This window comes from Lampetra planeri, chromosome 28 (assembly GCF_965212315.1).
Source record: "Lampetra planeri chromosome 28, kcLamPlan1.2.h2, whole genome shotgun sequence".
NCBI lineage: Eukaryota > Metazoa > Chordata > Hyperoartia > Petromyzontiformes > Petromyzontidae > Lampetra > Lampetra planeri.
In genome coordinates this window covers 2,795,972-2,817,911 of record NC_136134.1, presented here as the reverse complement: position 1 = coordinate 2,817,911, position 21,940 = coordinate 2,795,972, and the positions used below count along the sequence as shown (strand labels likewise).

At 41.1% G+C, this 21,940-nt stretch overlaps 1 protein-coding gene across 1 annotated transcript in view; it reads left to right on the top strand.

Annotated features, from left to right (window-relative positions):
* Positions 1–21,407, top strand: part of LOC144728322 (uncharacterized) — a 36,603-nt gene extending 15,196 nt beyond the window's left edge. Inside the window, exons 4-11 of the mRNA XM_078607676.1 lie at positions 1,148–1,206; positions 3,806–3,960; positions 6,497–6,565; positions 7,479–7,644; positions 8,429–8,605; positions 11,688–11,800; positions 15,506–15,567; positions 18,839–21,407. Coding sequence (XP_078463802.1) covers positions 1,148–1,206; positions 3,806–3,960; positions 6,497–6,565; positions 7,479–7,644; positions 8,429–8,605; positions 11,688–11,800; positions 15,506–15,567; positions 18,839–18,883 — 846 coding nt within the window. The 3' untranslated portion in view covers positions 18,884–21,407. The remainder of the gene's footprint in view (positions 1–1,147; positions 1,207–3,805; positions 3,961–6,496; positions 6,566–7,478; positions 7,645–8,428; positions 8,606–11,687; positions 11,801–15,505; positions 15,568–18,838) is intronic.
* Positions 21,408–21,940: the final 533 nt, after the last annotated feature.

Here is a 21,940-nt window from a genome sequence, read left to right as displayed (position 1 = left end):
AGGACTTGCGTAGACAACGCATAATGAAAAACTCCTTAAATCTTAAACCACGTAATTGTCGTACTCGTGTCTGTGTCTGGCTGTGAGGACACTGAGATGGTTTTCTTAAAATGTACACAGTGAGCTGTTATTTTTGTTGCAGAGAAGAAACAAATGCAGTCGTTTAAAAAAAGTTCTGATGTGACTTCGCACTTAACTTTAGCTTTGCAAAGAAATAAATCAAATCTGTAATGTTTCAGGGCCGAAATTCAATAACTTTAGGCAAACATACTCTTTGGTTCCTTCAGTAAAGTCATCAGGACGCTTGTGTTGCGCCCGAAACGTCGTGATTTATTTTATTTTATACCTACGTGACTTTACCGAAAGAACCAACGAGTATGGATTCCTGCAGTCACGAACGCTTCAAATCTACTTTAGGCAAGTGGAATTTTCATTCACAATCTTGTCAAATAATGTAAAATTTGCCAAAATGATTGTCTTTGGGATTGAATTGTTCATTATAATGGCCAAATGTTAAAATATTACTAACATAAAAATGCACTCCATCAACCAATTGTGTGTTAGCATCTTTCTCACTTTGTCCACCCATGCGACACTTTTGCAAGATAACTGTGACCATTTAGTCAGATAAGTACGTATTCGCACAAGACAAAAAAGAATCACCTTACACATACATCCTTCAGAAATCTTTGAAACAATATAACTGCTATGACTTGGCAATAAAATGGGTGTAGCTCCCATTCTGTGTGCGTATATGTTGTTCTTGAATAATACAAACTACTGGACTGTAAATTTTACACAACGAGGTGAGAGGTTGGCAGGGTAATGACATGCCACTAAAATCTTTTGGTTTACCTCAGAGGTTTTAATGGAACACGGCTGCCATATAAAGTGCCATTAAAATGTACCGTGACGAGAAACAACATGGAAACAACTAAACCTTGGTTAAATTAACAGCCAGGGGTCCTGCATTTAGATTTATAAATAGGTAGAGATCATAAGCGTCATATATGGTTTAATCTCTCGCAATACAGGTTGTTAGTTTCAACATTAGTGTCCGTTAGCACTTTTTCAATTTACGGTACTGTGTGTTTCAAATGTGTGTGAGAGAAATGCTCATTCCTAATTTCGTGTCATTCACTTTCAGATGAAGCCCACTTATGAACAAATCCCTGGGTTTAAAGATATACGTATTTTATCTATAAGGTAAGGTCTTGTTTTTGCTTTCATTTACCACAATACAGTTAGTTATGTTTATACAATTCTACAATTACCCAGAAATGCGATATCTATGGATTACATTTTATGCTAGACTAACCACAGGGTAATACATCTAAACATTGTTGTGTTGTATTTGTGGTTATGCAAAAATAAATAACTTATAAAGTAAGGTATCATTCAGTACGTGATGAAATGCTTCATTGCTTATTCAGATATAATTTAAATGCATATCATAGGTTATTCAATGAAATGTGAAGATTTATTGTTTGATAGACAATACATGACAGTACATCATAATATATCAACCTCATCAGATCTCAGAAGCTATGCAGGAATGAGCCTGGATAGTACTAACATTGAATCACCACAATGCACATCACTTTTGTCAGAGCTCTTCTACGTGGTGGTCAGCAGAGGACAGGGCAGCAAAATCCATTATTGCACTGTACTTCTATGCTCCCGTGCTTTCGCTCTCAAACCTACACTAACCTGCACCGACCACTGTGGTAAAATATGGTCAAACAATCCTCACAAAAAACCCTCAACCACATGGAGAGACCCATATCCAGCAGTGGAATGCCAACATTTCTGTATATTTACATTGTTACAATAAAAATGTTTGATTAAAAATGTCTTTTGTTTTTTAATAAATATAAAATTCACATGTATTATGTAATAATGTACACTTTTCTTTGAAGAGGTAAACATCCAATATCGATTGTTAAAATATACATTTTATTGCAGAATTTTTATTTTAAGAAAACAATAAGCAATGAAAATAAACAATGGGAATGTATTAATTTTCATCTGAAGACACAGCAGACAACACCATGCATGTGTGCATTCACAGCAGTTTGTTAATATTACAGCAAAGACAAAGATCCCCCATGTAGCCTTAACATACTGTTGGGGCAAGTGCTGTTAGCGAGCACCTATGAAGGCCGGCACGGCACATGAGGGGGTGGCTGGCCAGAACCACGCCCGGCCGCCTTTGTCTCCCCTAAGGCGATGTTTTTAGACACCGTACCAGGTACTCATTTGAGTTTGAGTCGACCTAGAGGGAGGCCCAGGACCGGTTCATATCATCGTTACTGGTGTTGGCCGTGAGCGGGAACTGAACTCCGGTGCCTGGGTTTGTAGAACAGAGCGCTAACCTCCACACTACCACTTCCCGCAATATTACAGGATACAGTGTAATACATACCGCATATTACTGAGTTGCTGCCAATGGTAGGGTAATTACAGTCGAACAAGAACACCTTTGGGATGATCTGTTTAACCTTTAGAAGCATGCGACAGTCCACTGAGATAACAGCGTCCTTAGAATGGGAAGCTCTCCTCAATTGCCTGTGCGTATGACTTTGCAATCCAAAGGTCGCCAGATAAATATCCGCAACCTCTATCCACCCGGCAGCATAAATGAGTGCACCAAAGTCAGTCAAAAGGCATGTGGTGTGTGTTTAGGTGAAGTGTTCTTTCGCAATTTGTTCTCACGCACTTAATATTTATTTATTTCAGTGACTAGCTTACCTCTTTTCTACTTTGCACTCCTTATCGTTTAATGCATTCTTTGTTGGTATAACTTTCTGACCCGCCCCTGATAGAGGGTGCAAAAGTCGTGAGATGTTAACTACCTCGCCTCGTATACAAGAGGTTGTGGGTTCTATCCCCACCCTGACGCCTGTATATTTGGAATTTGAATGTTCTCCCTGTGGGTACGTGAATTTTTCTCCAGGTCTTCCAGTTTTTCGCTCCACATTTAGAAACATGCGTTTCGAGTATTTGGCTGTTATAAATTTACACACGATAATCCACACTGTTGAGCTATCGTGTGTGGCCAGGTCACTTCTGAAAAAGTGTTGTATAGCTCAGCGGGCCTCACTTGGTAAAATAAAAAATAGCTTTAAAAATATGTGAAAAAGAGCTTCATTGCTCATCAGATTCCTCCAGGATAATAAAGATTATGATTCTGGGTACTCAAACTTCTGCCAAGGTGTATGGCCAGCGTGGAGGAATAGGCCAAAATACCCTCAAGATGGCTTGCCTAGAGTTCCTACAAGTGTAGGCCCTTCAGCCAGAAGTGACGTGAGCACGGAATATCAGGATTGCACAATAACCTTCATTGACCTGCCAGGTGGCTCAGCTGCAGAGCGAGTGGCTCGCAATTGGAAAGTTGTAAGTTCAAGTCCTGGTTGGGAGTTGATTCAGCCCATCATGTCCCTGGGGTCGATGAAAATAAGTACTATTTCATCGGGAAATTAAAAGTGGTTATGTTATGGATAGAGTCACCTTCTCCATAGGAATGTGGAATTTCCACTAAATGGCTCATGATTATACACAGGATATGATTCTCATATGAGCAGGAAATAATTGTAACTTTTTTGACTGCGGTATATGTTTTCTAGGTTTTTCTTATTAATTGGCAAAAACGTAACAGCGACGACTGTAGCCACTCGTTGAGAGAGCAGTACGATTCTAATTACCATAATGGTGTGAGTGTTATTAATAAAGTGTATCGAGTTATTATTGTTGCAATTGTATGGGTGCAATGCATACACAAATATGTTTTTTTCATTATTTACAGGGAAGGAAGTATAATAGTGGATCATACTGTCACGTATACATACAGCACTAGTCAGACAGTAATTGACATACTTAACGATTTGCAACAACAACTTCAAGGCCTTTTAATGAACAGAGAATGTGTGACTAACAACCCCAACGAGAGACTTACAGCAGGTAAGAGCATCAGCAACCCCTAAGCATTATGCGTTAATGCGTCTGTAACCGCTGTGTGGTCAGAACTATTGAAAACAGACTTTATTGCCCTAAAATGAACATTATATGTTGCCGAAGTACATTTACCTACTTGGGCATAACTTGAATGCACTGACAACATTATGGTAAGATTTCATGTGTTTATTTTAAGGTTACATATTTATGTTGCCCTTCAGTATTTAATTTGAAAAAGTTAATTACTGAGGTCATGCAAACTCTAGAGATAGTCAGTCCTATTGGTATTGTAAATTCCTGAAGCTAACAGCAGTGTAACCACAAAGCAGTTTGGCGACAAGGTCCATTGATCCTTCAAAAGCAAAGCTTCACTCGAGATGTCTAAGATGTTTCTCAACGTGCCTTAATTAAAAATAGAGGAGAGATAGTATCAAGGTTGAATGAACAATGGCTGGAAGAAGGCTGGATGTAACACAATAATCATCATTTTTTCCCCATATTTGCCAAGATGTCAACTCCCTCGCCTGGTACGTAGGAGGTCGTGGGCTTGATCCCGACCCTGACGCCTGCTGTATGTTTGGAGTTTGCATGTCTCTCTCTCTCCTCGTGGTTGCGTGGATTTTCATCAGGGTCCTCCACTTTTTCCCTCTACATTTAGAAAAGTGAGTTTACACTATTTGGCTGCCATACATTTCCACATAAGCTACTTGGTTGAGCTAGTATTTGTGGCCAGGTTGCTTCTGAAAAATAGCTATATAAAGCTCAGTGATCCTTACCTGCTAAAATACGTTTTTGTTTATTTTTTAGTATAGTTTTAAACAACTCATAAGCCACACATCCTTCTGGGAGTGCATCTTATCAGCAGCATTGGTTCAATTAAAGCAAGCTCTAGAGCAGTTTTGACAGTCATTGTCTCTCATCAGCAGAGTCTTGAACCAATCAATACTGGTGAATTGCATGACGTTTATAAGCAAGGACCCTTTATTTAAGCAATGGGCCCTAGTTTGTTACACAAGTAATCACGGATTGGCCATCACAGTTATCACAGAAAAGTCACACCTCTTTTGAAATATCGGCAACACTACGCACGAAGAGGAATGGCACATCCATACGCCAGCAAAGGTGTTTTGCGAGCTTCACAGTTTATATAGTGAGAGCAGAGCAGAATTCTTGGCAACAATCACTTCGTCGTTGTGATGTAAAACGGCTACTTTTGGACGAAGATTAAAAATAGCTAGTTAGGATCCATAATAGAGGTTTTTGGGTTAGATTGCATAAATAACACATTCCTGCGGAGGGAGCTGGTAGGAACGTTGGGTTGCTCGGTTAATGGCCAGGGTAAACGGCGGCGTGGTGTATTCCGCAAATATGGCCGACTGTGAGCGCGGGCACAAAGCCGGCGTGAGTAGGTTAAACGTTGAATTTTATAAGGGCACCACGGGGTGACCAGCCCCTCCCCACCCAGCCCCACCCCTCCCACCCCTCACCCAGCCCCACCCTCCCCACCCTCCCCTCTCCACCCAGCCCCACCCCTCCCATTTTTGGATGCACGACGGACGGACACAATAATCCCCTCTGAGCTGGTGGAACCAGGTGGTTCCTATCAGTATACATGTGTTGTTAAACCCACCACCACCCGACACAGCCAATTAGTACGGTTTGGCACATAAACAAAACATGCCAATTCGTTTCTAGTTCAGCACACCGGTGTGTTGGAGAGTAAACCCACAACATTTCCAATTTGAGTACGACGTTTCGCCAGTAATAATTGGCTGTGTCAGGTGGTGATGGGTTTAACAATACATTTATATTCACGCGACCTAACCCGAAAAACCTCTATTATGGATCAAATTGGTTGCGAAAGCCTACGTGTTAAGCTAGTTAGGAGTAACGTATTATAAATGGCACGAAGGTCATGGTGTTCAGCAAAACATCAGTCACACCAAAGGTATCGTACCTGCTATGCAGCATCACAATAGGATTACGTTATCGTGTTGACACATTTTTATCATTAAAAAAAAAATCCCACTCCCCTCCTTCCCACCCGCACCTTCGCAATTAAATACATTTGCACCGTTCCAGGGGTCATGACTGCATTCAAGAATCAATTATTGATCTCATCAGTGCTGTCCCATCTGTACTGCCCCTCTCATGTATACCATATTTGGTTATACTCCAGTATCTTTGTCTGTCTCGTTTGTGCTGTGTTGGCTGTGCTGTAGGGCTTCGCCTGTTTCATTCCTTCTTGCAGATGAACAATGTGCATACATTTCCATGCATCTGTGCACGTATTGCGAGCATACAAATTGGTTTTCATCTATTAAATCAATTAATTGTTCCATACCTACATCGATTCAATTGGTATACAATGCAATACGCACCTTACTATTTTGGTATAAGGGAAGAAAAAAGTGTCTGGGATTATAAAACTTTCATTGTTTTAGTACGCACGATAGAGTTCAATATTGTCGAATTAGACGTTTAAAAAAGAATTCACGATGATAACACCATATTTCGTCTCCATCCTGAACGTGTGTAACAGATAATTGTACAGGTTTCCTATTGGACATGGAAAACGTTACAGTGGTTGCCGATAATATAACAATCAACGGTACGTATTGAAAACAGATTCGGTATCTTCAAGGACATAATACAACAGACAATTAAACGTGTTAAACGTTTCTCCACTACTTAAAACGTATTAATGATGCGTTTAATATTACTCTATTATTGATGATATGTACAGAATCAGAATATTGATTTATTACTGGAGGAATCCGATGAGCTATAAAGCTCTTTTTCACAGATGTCCAGTCAGGGCGGGTGAGAACGTTATAACAACAAACAAATAAAAAAACGATAAAAATGCTAAGAATAGGAAAGGTAAAAAATGACTTAAAATATATATATACAAATAAAACTAAACTATTTATCTTACCATGTAAAGTCCACTGAGCTATTCACTTCGTTTACACAAGCGACTTGGCTACATATGATAGCTCAACAAAGTGGCTTATCATGTGGACATTTATATCAGCAAAATAATTGAAATCATCTAAATGCGTGTTTTTAAATGTGGAGGGAATCTGCCAGGTGGCTTTGCGGTCGGTAGAGTGAGCTGCTTGCATTTGGAAGGTTGAGAGTTAAAATCCGAGTCGGGGGCTTGACTCAGCCCATTATCATGTTGGGGTCAATAAAATAGAGACCAATTTATCGGGGAAATTAACAGCTGGTTGTCGTATGGGTAGATTCGCTCTCACCATAGAAGGTGTGGAAAATCCCACCACCACCCAGGGCTGAGAACAGGGGATGACTACCACCTCAATGCTTATTTGAACGGAAAAAGATTGAATTTTGTATATATGTACTGTACAGTATTATTACACAGGTACGACTGTAACGTCCCCGGAACATTCCTCGTGTAAATATAAAGCTGAATTGTGCGATTAACTATCGATGCAGTTGATTTTTTTGTATGACAATTACTCATGTTGCAGCTTCTAATATTTATCCTTTTTTTCCAGATTTGAATGACTTCTGCTCCGACTCTGAAATATCTGAGTATTACACAATATCGATTATAAATGATTCGCAAATTTCCTGCATACATAGGTGCGATGCCAACTCTACACAACCTTATTGCGCCAACGGTGGGAAATGTAACGCAACTGTTGTAACCCCGGAGTGTGTGTAAGTAAACTTCATCTTCATCAAACTCCACGGGCAGAAAGTCCGTAGGCGTCCACTGAAAATTTGTGTCACATGTTTCCACTTCCCTTTACCCAACATGCTGAGGCTATGTACATCTCTCTGGCATCAGTAGACATCGTTATGTGGCTGAGATAAAGTCATTATACTAGAATATAGATTTGGGACTAATGTCATCAGTCTTGGTATTTGCTCAATTCTGTAAATGGTCACAGAAGTATTTCAGGTTTTATAATTTTTTTAGTGAAACGACACACCAATGTTGCACTTAGGCTAATGAAGGGAATGCCTGCATGTATACACACCTTTTTTTAAATGAGAAATTACGTATTTTTTACAAAAAAAAAAACACTTATAGATACACACAATGCTTAAAAAAATTCCATGAAAATAATAATTGTTGAATGCAATTGTGACGCCCATCTTGATAATCCATAGAATAGGCCTAGTTAGTTACCACATCATTTATTTTTCATATAAATTCGTAATACTGTGTAGATGTTAGCAACATTCTTAACAGTTATTTTGTATTCTTGGTTCTTTCGGTAAAGTCGAAACGCCGTGATAAATTTGTATTTAATTATTTTAATGTTTCCCTTCTATGTGACTTTACCGAAAGAACCAAGAATATGAATCCCTGCAGTCACGAAAGCTTTAAATCAAAAGTTATTTCGTAATTAAGCTTTGTCCATTATTTTGTGTTTCGATCAATTTGCTTAAACAATCGTCTCTTTTGCATTTTTGTCACTCGTCAATTTGTTTGCAGTTGCCTGCCGACCTCGATTTTCTGGCACAGAGATAGTCAGTGCAACTTGCTCGCCAATGCAGCGGCAATTGCAGGAATCACGGTACCACTCGTCTTATTGCCTATCATCATCGTCATTGTTGTGGTCTTGGTGCTCATGAGGCGAGCGAGCACGAAAACGTTTTCAGTCGAATCCAGGTAGGAGGGTTGCGCCCATTCACTCACCGGTTTCACATCAGTCCACTGGCTCACCAATAGTCACCTCCTGATCTCACTCTCGTCTACAGCTAACACCGTGGTTTCGTTCCTGCAAACTTCACCGATTCATTCCTCTGATTGGTTGTTTCATCACACCCATACCGTATTTAATGTCCACGTTGAAAGATCACGCCACATTGAGAATCAATAACAAGCATTCCAAATGAGACACTGGAGGCAATCGTCACTTGAATTTCTGGAACTGCAAAACTGTAAAAACACACCCGATTCTCACACCTTTTTCCGTTGATGTCACGTGATGCATGTAATAAAACCACAAAGTAAAGGCTACGATTTGGCAATACGTCTCTTCAATCAGAAAGATAAGATAGTTAATACTGCTAAAGTTAGCACCAATCTAAAATACGGTACAAATTTGTAGCGCAGTTGCCTCTCAATTTACGAACGTTCGTTTTTTTTTTCACGAAATGTCGCATTGACGCAATTGACGAAAAGTGTACAATAATAGGGTTTTTCCCCTTTTTTCTGGTAACAAAACTAAAACCTTTTTACAAGGAATCAGTTTTGTTGCCAACAGGGGAAAACCCCTATTATTATATTTTGGTAATGGCAAAGGAGGTCTAATGATGAAAAGTTTACACTTTTCGACTTACAAAATCGAATTTCCACGTCAACGATCAATTTTATTTCGATACGCACCGCGATATCAAACAAGAACAACTATCGGAGGTTGCATCATCCACCCTTGGCAGTGTCACGTGACCCTGCAGTGCAACAGTAACGCCTTCACATCACCTTACCAGTCATTCTAAAATGCAGCAAGATCTTTTGATTGAGTTCATTGCATTTTTTATTATCAATTACTATTCAATCACTTTAGTAATTATGCTCTTTAATGTTTGTGTGAAAGGGATATAGGGGGTATATATTTTTAGGTTAGGAGTAGAGTTGGAATGACTTTGAAAAACATTCCAAAATTTGTTTATGTATTAAATTAAGCCATTCTGATTTACTAAAATTTCGTTCTATGCATGTTTTTTGAGGACCAATTCCCTTTCGCAAGTCGAGGTATACAGTACTTGTACACTCCCTACACACCAAGTCAGTCTTATTGGCCTCTTTAAATAATAATGAAAATAAAATGAGTAAGACATCATTCCACGATTGAAGTATTTCATTTATGTGTAAAACAAAAGGAACTCTGTACCAACGACTGGTCTCACTTCTTCTTACCCACCCAGCCCTGCAATCACCCTTCACCGTTTTGACCACACGCCATCATAAAATGCATTAACTGTTGCACACTGGAGACAATAATTACTTTCAGACTCTTTCGGACGTTCGACTGTTAAAAGATAGCGATTGTAATAAACCGCATCCGGTGGTGGTTTAGATTATAAAAGGCATTGGAGTGATAAAAATACGAGAAAAATGTGCGTGGGTGTTTTGTGGCTACTTTTGACATGAGTATATTTTATGAAGCGAATGGCATTGATTTATCTTGGTATTGGAATAAACCTTGGCATTGGAATGTAAGATACAAGCAAAGCAAACTGGCTTTTGTATATAAACATTTTCAATTGAAACTGAATCGATGATGGAACACTCCCACTTGCAACTTTGGTACGAGTCGGCATCACTTTTAGAGAAACTACAGGCTACGTACGACATCCCATCCTGATGGATTCTTCTGCTGCTAACTGCATATTGTTTCAAATTGTTAATCATTGATGCTCATTGATATATTTAAATAATATCACTCTCTAAATATCAATGTTCATCGTTTAGGGCTGCTTATTTTAACACAGTAGGGCTCAAATTAGATTTGACTAAACCGGTGAACGCTACTCGTAGGTGTCAGTACAAAGTCATTTAAGACAATAATTTGCCAATAACTCTCATATGCTTCTGGAAATAGAAATGCTCTTCATCCACTGCAGTTTTTACCACACACGTGTACTGCCAAGAAAGGTGCTGTTTCACTTAAAAAAGGCAAACTGCCAAACGAAATAGGAACTAATCTGGATTTTAACTTTCTTTGGTTCTTTCGGTAAAGTCACGTAGGTAGAAATAAAATAAATCGCGACGTTTCGATCGCAACACAAGCGACCGTCATTAGGCGGAACCGATACAGCAGGACAACTGATGACGGACGCTTGTGTTGCGATCGAAACGTCGTGATTTATTTTATTTTATTTCTACCTACGTGACTTTACCGAAAGAACCAAAGAGTAGAGATAAGAACTGTTTTGAGTAGTAATGTACATTTTAAAAGAAAGTACATTACTTTGTTCGAAATATGTTCATTATCATGCATGCACTGTCGGTCATAATTCCGTGGTTTATATGATGGCGATTCAATGGATCGTCACGATTCAGTCAAGATGAGACGAATTCTTGTTGTGGTGAAAAGTAGCGGCCGCGAGTGTTGCGGCCAGTGGTCATTGTGAACCCATTTACGTGCAACGTATACGGATTAAAAACACTGCTTCTTCCCAATGACGACTCGGTGCGCATGTTGCCATGAGCTTGTACAAGCAATATAAATCCATGCATAATAAAATAAAAGAATGCCTCTGAAAGTGATAATACTGTTGGTTTACGTCGCTCTGCTTCAGCGGTATGTTATTGATGATCACACAATTCAAGCCGCAGATCATAAAAAGGGTGTTACATTTCATAGTTATGGCGAGTCATGAAAGCCATAAATGACACGTGACGTATGAGCCCCAATGCCAAAACAAATTATTTCAGTGAGTTTCGTAGATATATGTATATTTAACATTGAATATTTAACACTGATATAGAGTTAAGCATGGAGCTGCAATAGAAGACTTTCTTCGACGTTATGTATATTTTTCTATGGTCTGTTAATCACAGGTTCTGCTTTATTGCAATGGTGCCACCAGGTTATCTTGTTGGCACTAAATTTTACTCACAACTTTCCAGCAGCAAACTTACCATCTTTGTTTTCCGGAAAGATTATCAGAACATAAGCAATAACATGGGCGTCATGTATACCGAAATACAATGTATTAACATATGATTTGTATATTTTCAGCTGTTCTTCCTTCAGTAGAAACTCAAACTTAAGTTTTGGAAGCTTTAAGACCTTGCCTGAATGGCAAGACAACCCGAACTATGATGGTCACGTCGAGGATGTTCGTGAAGAAGGTACATCGCACATGGCGAGCTGCAATTGTTTGTGGACACTGATAGAGTGAAATGTTTATATTTTATTCTATTTATTAATTTTAGCTAGGAAAGCCTCACTGAGTCTCAAGACTTTTTTTAGCAGGGGTCATGCCAAGATTTATTTTTGCAGTAGGCGGATGCAATACTGCTGTGTGGCATCCTAATTGAGTAATATTGAGTGTAATGTTTCAGTATTGGGATACTTTGGCCAATATCAGTTACATTGATTGTATTATATATATCGGGAATTGAACCCTGGTGCTTCTTGTTGTGAGGCACAAGTGTTGCCCCACCCTTGCCACCCAATGCACACATGGTAGCAGGGATACGACCACTGTAGAAGCTGGATATAAGCCAAGGCCGTAGCCATGGAGTCAACATTGGGGGGGGGGAAATTTTCCAGGGGGTCTGGGAGTCCCCCCCCCCCCAGAAAAAAATCTAAATTTGAAAACGAATTTCCTGACATTTCATGCCTAAAAAATATTTTTTAAAAATCACTAACCCATGGGATGGACTTTTTATTTCTTTTTTACAATAATGTCTAATAGTGTATTGTATTACATTGCTCTGTTTTTTCTTTTTTACCTTTTCTTGTTTCATTGTATGTAATGGCAGAGATTAGGGATTAATAAAGTACAACCATAACCACGATCATATAAACAGAAATCTATTTTATAGCAATATATTGAGGGGAGACATTTTGAGCATATTTGAATATTGGGGGGGGGGGGATGTGTCCCCCCCCCCCCAATATATATTATAATTACGGCCTTGATATAAGCACACCTAAAATGAGCATATTTTTTATATACACAACACATCCTTACATTGCATTTGTGGGGCAAGGATAAAGGGCAACTTCTGACGCACACTACTTCGAATATAAGCACTCCCGATCTTGTTCGCAATGGGTGTGCTTGCATTCAGATTCTACTATACCCCTGACAGCTTTGGGTGCGCGAGTTTTGTTTTGTTCTTTAAGCAAGACATTTCAAAAACAGCAAGGAGAGCATGATCGTCATCATTAGTCTGGCGTTTAGACAACGTCCTCTGTAGGCCTGAGTGGGCACAGAAACTATCGAGGAGAGGAGGGTAATGGGATGGACGGTGTTGTGCACAGTCTCAATGCGCAATCTGATCCAGGGACCCACCGCTTTCCGCAGGAGATCTCCTTGCTGTAGTTGAGGTATCTCTATTGTTAAATGAAAGGGCGGTTCAATCCCAATTCGTCGCCGTAAGATTGTTCATATGACAAAAAAGTGGAAATCATTAATAAACTGCATTACAATTTCAACGTAGCATATGCAATTATGTACATGTATGTATGCTGTCTTTGTTTATCATTTAATAGGCATTTTCAATAAGAATGACGAATATTTTAACTGGCCCTGGGCCTCCCCTAGGCCGATGGTCTGTACCTTTCCGGTGTTTAAAAACCCTTTAAATGTTTAATTCACAATATATGGGGTCCGCATGCTTCACACAATACAACGGATATGTTTTTTTTTAAAGCTAAAAGTATGACGTTCGCGTAAGCCCAAGCGTACATAATAAAAACATATGACAGACTGTAAACAAATTGTAATACATTCAGTATCTGGTAACGGTTGTCTGGACACATCATAAAAGGGAAATAAATGTTTCTGTGATTGTCAGTGTGATAGTTTGAGCTGGGGAGTAAACTCGCGTTGACCAACATGTTGACGTACAATCGCGTGTCCCTGCCCAGTTGTTGTTTTTATCCCAATTCATTCAAAACAAACTTCCACGTCTTGTACGACTCGTCACGGTTTGCAATAACCTCAGCCCTCTGTCAAACCAACTCCCCGTGCTATTCAGTCACGGTGTTTGTTTGATCTTGCCTAACCATGCCGGTGGCGTTGTAGTTGGTGATAGGGTGGGCCCCCTGGGACAGTCAAATATTACTCAACCACAGAATATTGGTAGTCAATGGAACTCAGTTGGCCACCAGGTTCATAACACAGCACAACCACTGCCTGCTGCTGCTCTGCCCTGGATCATAACGGAAGAGACACAATCCCTATTAACACACACACACTCAAGTTATTCTCCAGCCAATGAGCATCCGAAACAACTACTGTACTTTTTAATGTACGACAAAAATAATTGTTCTGACATCGACATTTGGTGTCTTTACATATGACAATATTATCTCATTTCACACACTATCACATTGCGAAACCCATAAGGCTCTCGCATTCGCCTTTCATCTTTGAGGTGAACCCTGCCGTAATAACCGAGTTTTGTTGACAAAGTGCAGTGCTTTAATCAGCTGTTGTATTTATGCAACACAGTGCATAGCATTTACCCAAGCTGTTGCAGACACAGAGCTTGGTAATTGGCAGCCGATGCTGTTACTCTCCGACACACAACCGGTGTGCTGAACTCATCGTCGTCATCAATCATGCAGTCCGTCAAGGACGATAACCCCTCTCTTGCATCGGAAGTCAGTAATTCTTCATCGTCTTACGCGGTTGTTCTGTTTGATTCACGTGCACATCGGGCTGAGGGCTAGTAACTGAACTGGTAACTCATTGGCATGTTTTCATTTACGTGACAAACCTTGTGTCGGGTGGTGGCGGGTTTCACGACAACATTTCTATTCACGCGATCTCACCCACAAAACCTCTATTAAGGAGAGGCTTTAACTGTATTGTGCTATCTGCTGTTGGACATGCTATTATCATTGACATATGTATTATTCATACTGCATAGCGTCCAGACACACCCTGACGCTGTAGCTAGTTTTACGACGATTGCCTACACGGTGAGGGTCATGAGGGTTAATTAGCCATACTTCACCAAATTCATTCGTGGAGATTGAAGCTTGGGAACATAGACGAGTGTGAGCAAAGTAGTACAGTACAACAATGATTGTTGTTTATGTCGTTTATTGTGAAAATTCGGTCACAGTTCCTATGATCACTGATACATTGCTTTTATGGCTTTATTTTGGTGATTTCGAAAAGTGTTTTGGTTTGGCCATGTTTGTTTGTTGTAGTACGGAGTTAGAATGATGGCCTTAATCTAAGTTGTCTTGTGGTTGTTGTTGTTGTTGTTTGACTTGCATCCCACTGGGATTTTTGCACAGCGTTGGTGTACGGTGCTTTTTTTTTGGAATCTTTGCTGGTTTTTTTCCTGGATTTTCAGTTTGCAAATAGTCACATAGTCACTTTAAGATGTTTTCTTGTTCATGTTTTTGTTTTTTGTTTATTGCGGTTGCACCTGATTCAAGAGCCGAATGGCTCACAGGGCTATACCTAATAAATTAACTTGAACTTGCTGAGCCGTCAGCTGCTGCCCTACAGCATAGCTCTGCGCCTGTAACACACAGTGAACGCACGACGTTGGCTCGACGATAGCATGTGTTTTAAACCGTTGGACTAACGTTGGCTCAACGTTGGCACAACTTTCCATGTTTACTTGGAACCTGTCGTGCACGGTGGTGGCCCATCCAAGCACTACCCAGGCTAAAAATCCAGCTTAGCTTGCGACATCGGATGAGGTCGGACACATGTCTGGTTGATTTGGTCAAATCGCCGTTGTACAAGTGGGGTAAAATGGAGATCAAGATACGCACGCAGAATGGGACTGTCTCTGTAGGGGTTGCAGCTTTATTTACGTTATATATATCTCATGTTTTTCATGCTTTGTTTTCCACAGCTAATTTCACTATACCTCCTGGAGTATTCAACCCTACCCTTGAAAATATTAGCCAAAAAGTGGTGAGTGCTTTGCGTGCAATTTAAACAACATCAGTTCTATTTATATTACTATAAATAAACACGACCTCTAACACGCAAGTCCATTTTAATGGAAATGCAGAAACCTTGACAACAAATCACATTGCAAAGTATTAATTACATTGTGTGACTGATGAAAGATGCGATTCGTTGAGTGGGGTAGAGCTTGGAAGAACATTGAGAGGACATAATGAAGAACACGCAGATTAGAGAACATACATTGGCTTGGGCAGGACCCGTCACTGGAAGTGATGATGGGGCCTATGGTCAAGGTATGGAACGCGTCTTGAGAGTACGTACAATGAGGAGATGGATCAATGATATCAGCTCCTGTTTAGGTTCTAGGTAGATGGTTGCATTGTGGGGTCATGAGAGATGGTGGGATTTTTTAGATGCCTTCCTCGAACAGTGGACTGATAATAGGTGATGATGGTACTATGGTACTCCTTGCCACCCATATTGCTGTGCCAAGTGAATCGAACATTATGCCACTTACTCAATGTCCTGGGGCGTTGGTTTGTGACTGTGGTAACTGGCCGTACCATCGCCGTTGACACAATCACTTGAGAACGAATGATAGGACCTTTATCTTGTGTTTCTATGGATAGCAAGGTTCTTGTTTTTCCATTCCTTTGCACAAATGTGTTTACTCAAGTTGCAAGATTGCACTTGATGATTTTTTTTATCAAACTGAATGACTTAAAAAAAAATTGTTGACTGATATTAAAGGGAACCCCATTTAGATGAACACTCAATGTTATGCTGTCCCCCAAGTTTTTTGGTTTCCAAGGGAATATACCCTTTAAGGGCATTAAAAAGGGAATGACGGCTATTTAAAAAACACACACACCTAAAGCTTTAACTTTTTTTACACTCGCTTGTAAATGTACCCAGGACAAAGGAAAATAACTAGAAATGACGCAAGTGGTCTGATAAGATTGAACAACCCATCTTAAATGCGGAGAATAATATGCCTATCCTTATTTGCCTGTCAGTACCCGCGAGTGGTAAAGTTTATATGGGACAGAACATGCAAGGAAACGCGATGAGACTCAATGTGAACACAGTAAGTTCATTGCGGGTCAGGCCCATTGAGATGAGAAGCTCTTTTTTCAGTGACTACAAGGAAAACATGGTTGACACATCTGTAGTGGGTCCATCTGTTGTTCCTTTTAGAGGCAACACTTTTATTTGTAACACCGTAACTCCGTAACACAAAAGGGTAACTGCCCCTTTACTGCTACGAAGGGTCGATCCCTCACTCGGGTCTCCGACCACGTGGTTGCCTCGTAAGACCAAGAGCTTCAGCTTGAGACGTAGAGCTTCCCGCTTGTAGATGTTGGGCTTCCCGCTTGTAGAATGCAGCGACCCCTGTCGGGACCGCTCCGCCCTCGGCCCCGCCCACCTTCCCGAACATTTACGTTCCCTCTCGATCCTTCTCAAGAGCTCTCTCCGGACACGTGATCACCCCCTAGTCCCCCCACCTGGGCCCCCTTGTATGGATATTCCGGATCACGTCTCTACGGGGTCAACCAGAGTGCCATGGCCCGGGGCAACCCTGTCCCTGGGCTGACGCTCACCCACTCCCCCTCGTGGAAGCCCCCACCACACGCTGTGCGTGGTGCCCGCACTATCCCAGTGCTCGCCAAGCCCCGCTAGGGCTGGTGCTACACACAGCCACCCACACGGTGATGTGCACGATGTAGAAACATCGAACGGCACGACCCTTCCGGGGGGGCACCATAAAGTGACATCCCTGATGTTACTACACATCCACTGCATTCATAGTTCTGCAACGCGCCTTCCGCACAATCATAAAACTGTTCCTGTCACCCGGGACGGAATGATGCATCCTTTATTCAATTGTACCGTTAAGTTCAACACAAGCGTAGTGTAGAGAATCAATGTGTGTTTTTTTAATTCGTACCTGTTGTAATGGGCTCACGTCACCCCTGCAGCCACTCGAGGCACTACCATTCACCACAATGTAAAATAAATTGTTTATTGAAGTTAATTCCAAGCCTGAATAGTGACGATTCAATTGAATCGTCAAGTGTGTGGATCGTTCTATACCTACCTGTCATTGTATGTTGCCTTCACTTAGACATGTAAATCCAAGGCATTTGACAAGAGTATGGAACAACGCATGCAAAGTATATTTAGTTAAGGCATACCAAAATCCTATTTTCGTATTCAATTTTAGTTTTAAAACATGTCACACATTTTCCTTTTGTTATGGGAAAGAGAGATCACAGTCAATAGTTGTAATCCATGTGTTTGTGTAGCGTCAGTGTCAACTAAAGTTTAAAGTGATGTTGCTGCTCATTGTGTCTGATATTCATCCTGCAAAGAACTAACCCCGTAACACAATGGACTGTGCATGTTGTAGTAATACTTAGCGGTTTATACAGGGAGGAACAATGTTCCACACTGCCCACCAGGGATTATTTAGCTGTCTGTCTGTCTGATTGTCTGTCTGTCTGTCGTGCATAAATAAATATATAATACACACAGCTCTTTGATTGGTGGAGACCTTACAAACAGCTCTTTGATTGGTGGAGACCTACTGCCGGGTACGGAGAGGGGAGGTGCCTAAGGGAGGAGGGTCAGGGGAGGGGCCTAAGGAAGGGGGGAGTCAGGAGAGGGGCCTGAGGGGGGGGGTTTAGGGGAGGGGCCTCAGGGGGGGGTCAGCGGAGGGGCCTGAGGGAGGGGGGTTCAGGGGAGGGGCCTAAGGGAAGGGGGGTCAGGGGAGGGGCCTGAGGATATGGGGGGGGGGGTGGTCAGGGGAGGGGCCTAACAGAAGGGGGGTCAGGGGAGGGGCCTAAGGGAAGGGGGGTCAGGGGAGGGGCCTGAGGATATGGGGGGGGGGGGGGTGGTCAGGGGAGGGGCCTAAGGGAAAGGGGGTCAGGGGAGGGGCCTAAGGGGGGAGGGGCCTAAGGGAGGGGGGGGGGGATAGTTAAGTGTGCTGTCTGCCTGGCTACCTAAAGTCAAGTTATCTTTTATACATACAGGTAGGAACAACAGGTTCCACACTGCCCACCAGGGATTATTTGTCTGTCTGTCGTGCACGAATGCGCTGTCCAACCAAGTTCCTACCTGCCCACTCCGAAGGAACGTGTTATAGACGTATTTTGAGTGCGGTATGTTTATGTGAATAAGCTAAGATCTCAGGTTGTTAATGAGATACCGTTTGTTGCTTATTGACATGATGTATTAATGTCACCACATTTACTGTTTCTTTTTTTTCTTTCAGGTTGTATTCCAGAGGCCAAAAATTTTATCTGAAAGCCTAATTTAACACTCCTCCAACTAATTACAATCACGTATTGCCTGCACAGGAAATAATACAAATATATGCATGCAACACTTGGCTATGATTTACAGGTTACATTTTACCTTCATCCCCCGTCGCCCCACCCCCATTGTTAAACTTCACTGACATTTACTAAAATTATTGCTAATCATTGGCGGGGGGGGGGGGGTCTAGAGTTAAGAAAAATAACAGGGCCTTAGCCCCCCTTATGAGATCTATCTACCAGATTGATTTCAAACATGTCCTACTCAGAAGGGAACCCCCTCTTGAAGCCACACTCGGCTGGAGAGCGAAAGGCCAGCACTTAGTACAGCTGAGAGTGGTGACAAAAAGGTCCGTGGACCTTTCAGTCTACCAAGCCTGCTGCTCGTGGTATGTTTGCGCTCTCGTTTTGGGACATTACTCTTTTTTTATTTTAAAAGGAGACTCTTAATTGTTTAAAAAATGTATTTCAGCACCCCCCCCCCACCTATACTATATTTTAAACCCATTCCCGATATTGCTTTGGGATGCTATACAGAGGTCGCTGGTTTCATCTCCTGAGTGCAGTAGTTAAAACAATGGGATGTGTGTTTCTTAAATCCAACGATAAATGGGTACACCACAGTTAGTCCATTGGAGGGATTGTGTGTATTCCCACATGTTCCAAGGTGCCCAGCGAGTGTGGGAAAGTAGGCCAAAACAACATCGAGAGGAAGCTCTCTCAGAACAAAATACTCCCCAGTGGAGGTCCCTTCCACCAGCAGCAGCATGAGCGAGGCGTTTCAATTTGCCGCCTGTGCTGACCAAGAGAGGCCAGCAATATCACGGGACAGCAACACTTGGCAGTTGCCATATGGACGAGAAGAAATTATGAAAGTTATGTCGAGTCAACTCTCGCTGGGTCTCGAGCAGAACATTCGATTGCGAGCTCGTCCAGCTCTCTACACAAAACACGAATCAAACGAAAGTTGGACAATATTCCTCTTCAGTGCTCTACAATTAAATGAATGTTCATGCAACTGCAATGACAATTTCTAACAATACCAATCTCGATTGATGTATTGCATAAAACATAAAATTGGGTATACTATCGACATAGACGATTGCAAACAGTGGAGTACGGTTGTCTTTTGAATCCATCAGATGTAAATGTACTTTAGAATGCATTCAAAAGTGCACTGTAAATTACATTGTCCATGACCAGTATGGGACTGTAATTCTGATATTGGCTGCTTCGTGTACGTGCAGTAACTTATCATTATTCTTTCACTGAGAACAAATGAAGTTAATTTAGAAACATATTTGACCAAGGAGACCTAATGTGTGTGACCTTTACTTAACCAGGCGATTAAATAACAGCATTACCTATTTTGCAAGGGTGGCCTGTTGCATCACGATACAATTTAAGAACACAATATTTATAAAACATTTGCTCGAACAAATTTAGACTCCTTTTGACAAGAAATGAATACAGTACAATATAAATAAAGGCAAGTAAATAGGTATATGCAATTTGACTTAAAAACGTAACTTTTGGACATGAAAGGGACTAGTTTTATAAAGTAGAGGCAATGGATAAAAATGCACAGAATCTGATCAGACGTAAACAGACAATGCTGACGTTGTTAGGAAACATTAAAACAAACATATACACGGTTTTACGTCAAGCCTCTCAAATGGCACACATCACACCACTGCCCATTTCTATAATTCACCGGCAGCAATTGAGATATTTACAGGCTACTCGTAAAGCCATCTACTGGCTCACTCACCAACCATGGTGGCAATGCCTCAGTCACGTGTAAACAATTGCTATGAACATTGACAATGCTGATCAACTCATCGCCTTACGAACGAAGATATACAGGGCTCCCACACCGTGTTCTTGCTACTCTTTGCTGACCACTTGACATTTTGGGTCTTTGGGCCCTTTGCTCAGCAACTATATTAATAACAACAAAAACCCACGTGAATCGATGCATTCTCTCACACATTCCCCACTTGAGCTATTACGTCAGACGTGTGCAAACATTCCTTTCCCCGGCTGGTTCATCTTTAGAGTCAACAGTACAGTCATACATTGATTGTTCAAAGATTCTTTATATATACACACTACTGTGTACAATACGTAAAACGAACCAATGGTGACAATTTCTCATTCATATGGTAATTATTAACATGGAAAGGATCCATTTCTCCATAGTGATCCACCTACGAGTAGTATTCATTTCATTTATTCATGGACAGCGATGATGAACTGTGTAAATCCACGACTGGGGTAACGTCAAGAATTCTGCCAGCAGTCTAAACCGATGCAAATATATCAAATATATTATCAGAGAGCATATTGTGTGTACCCTGTATACAAAGTACATCTTAGTGTGATATGTGTAGTATGATCCATTTCATACTGGCTTAAATTACACTTCATTCGCAAAAGCATACAACTTTTATTTTCATAAAATGCGTTAATATTGTAACCACGATAAATAAACAAAAATATGAATTAAAAAACACGTGTGTGGGACGTCCATGTTTTTTTTTGTTTACTTTTGGAAGCAGTGAAATGGTGTTGGTTTTCACTTGAAGGCATTGTGAGTCGAGGTATTCACACATCGTGGTTTCTGCATTATCAATGACAATCCTTTGGAGATGTGGCCAGGTGGCTACAAAGGTCAAACCGCTTGTCTGGCACTGCAAGACACCCTGGATTTGTATTTAGCGGGCTTCTTAAGTGTAGCGGGTTCATCGTCTAGGCCTTTTCACCAAAGATTAAACCAAACTAACCCATCACATTGAATATGGATTATGCAGGCGGGTAAGCCTGCAGAAACCGCCTCTGATTAGCACAGGTGGCTACGTACGGTGCGAAATAAGTTCAACATACGGCACGAGAAAGGATTTGCCAACACTTCCAGGGCCACCTCTCTTATCGATGCAATGGCTAGGCTAATCGTAAAAATCTAGCGCACAGATAATATGAAGGTGTGTGCGGATCACATAGGGTTTCCAGATAAAATAAAGGCTGGGTACAAAGCACTCGCGTAAGAGAATTGTGAC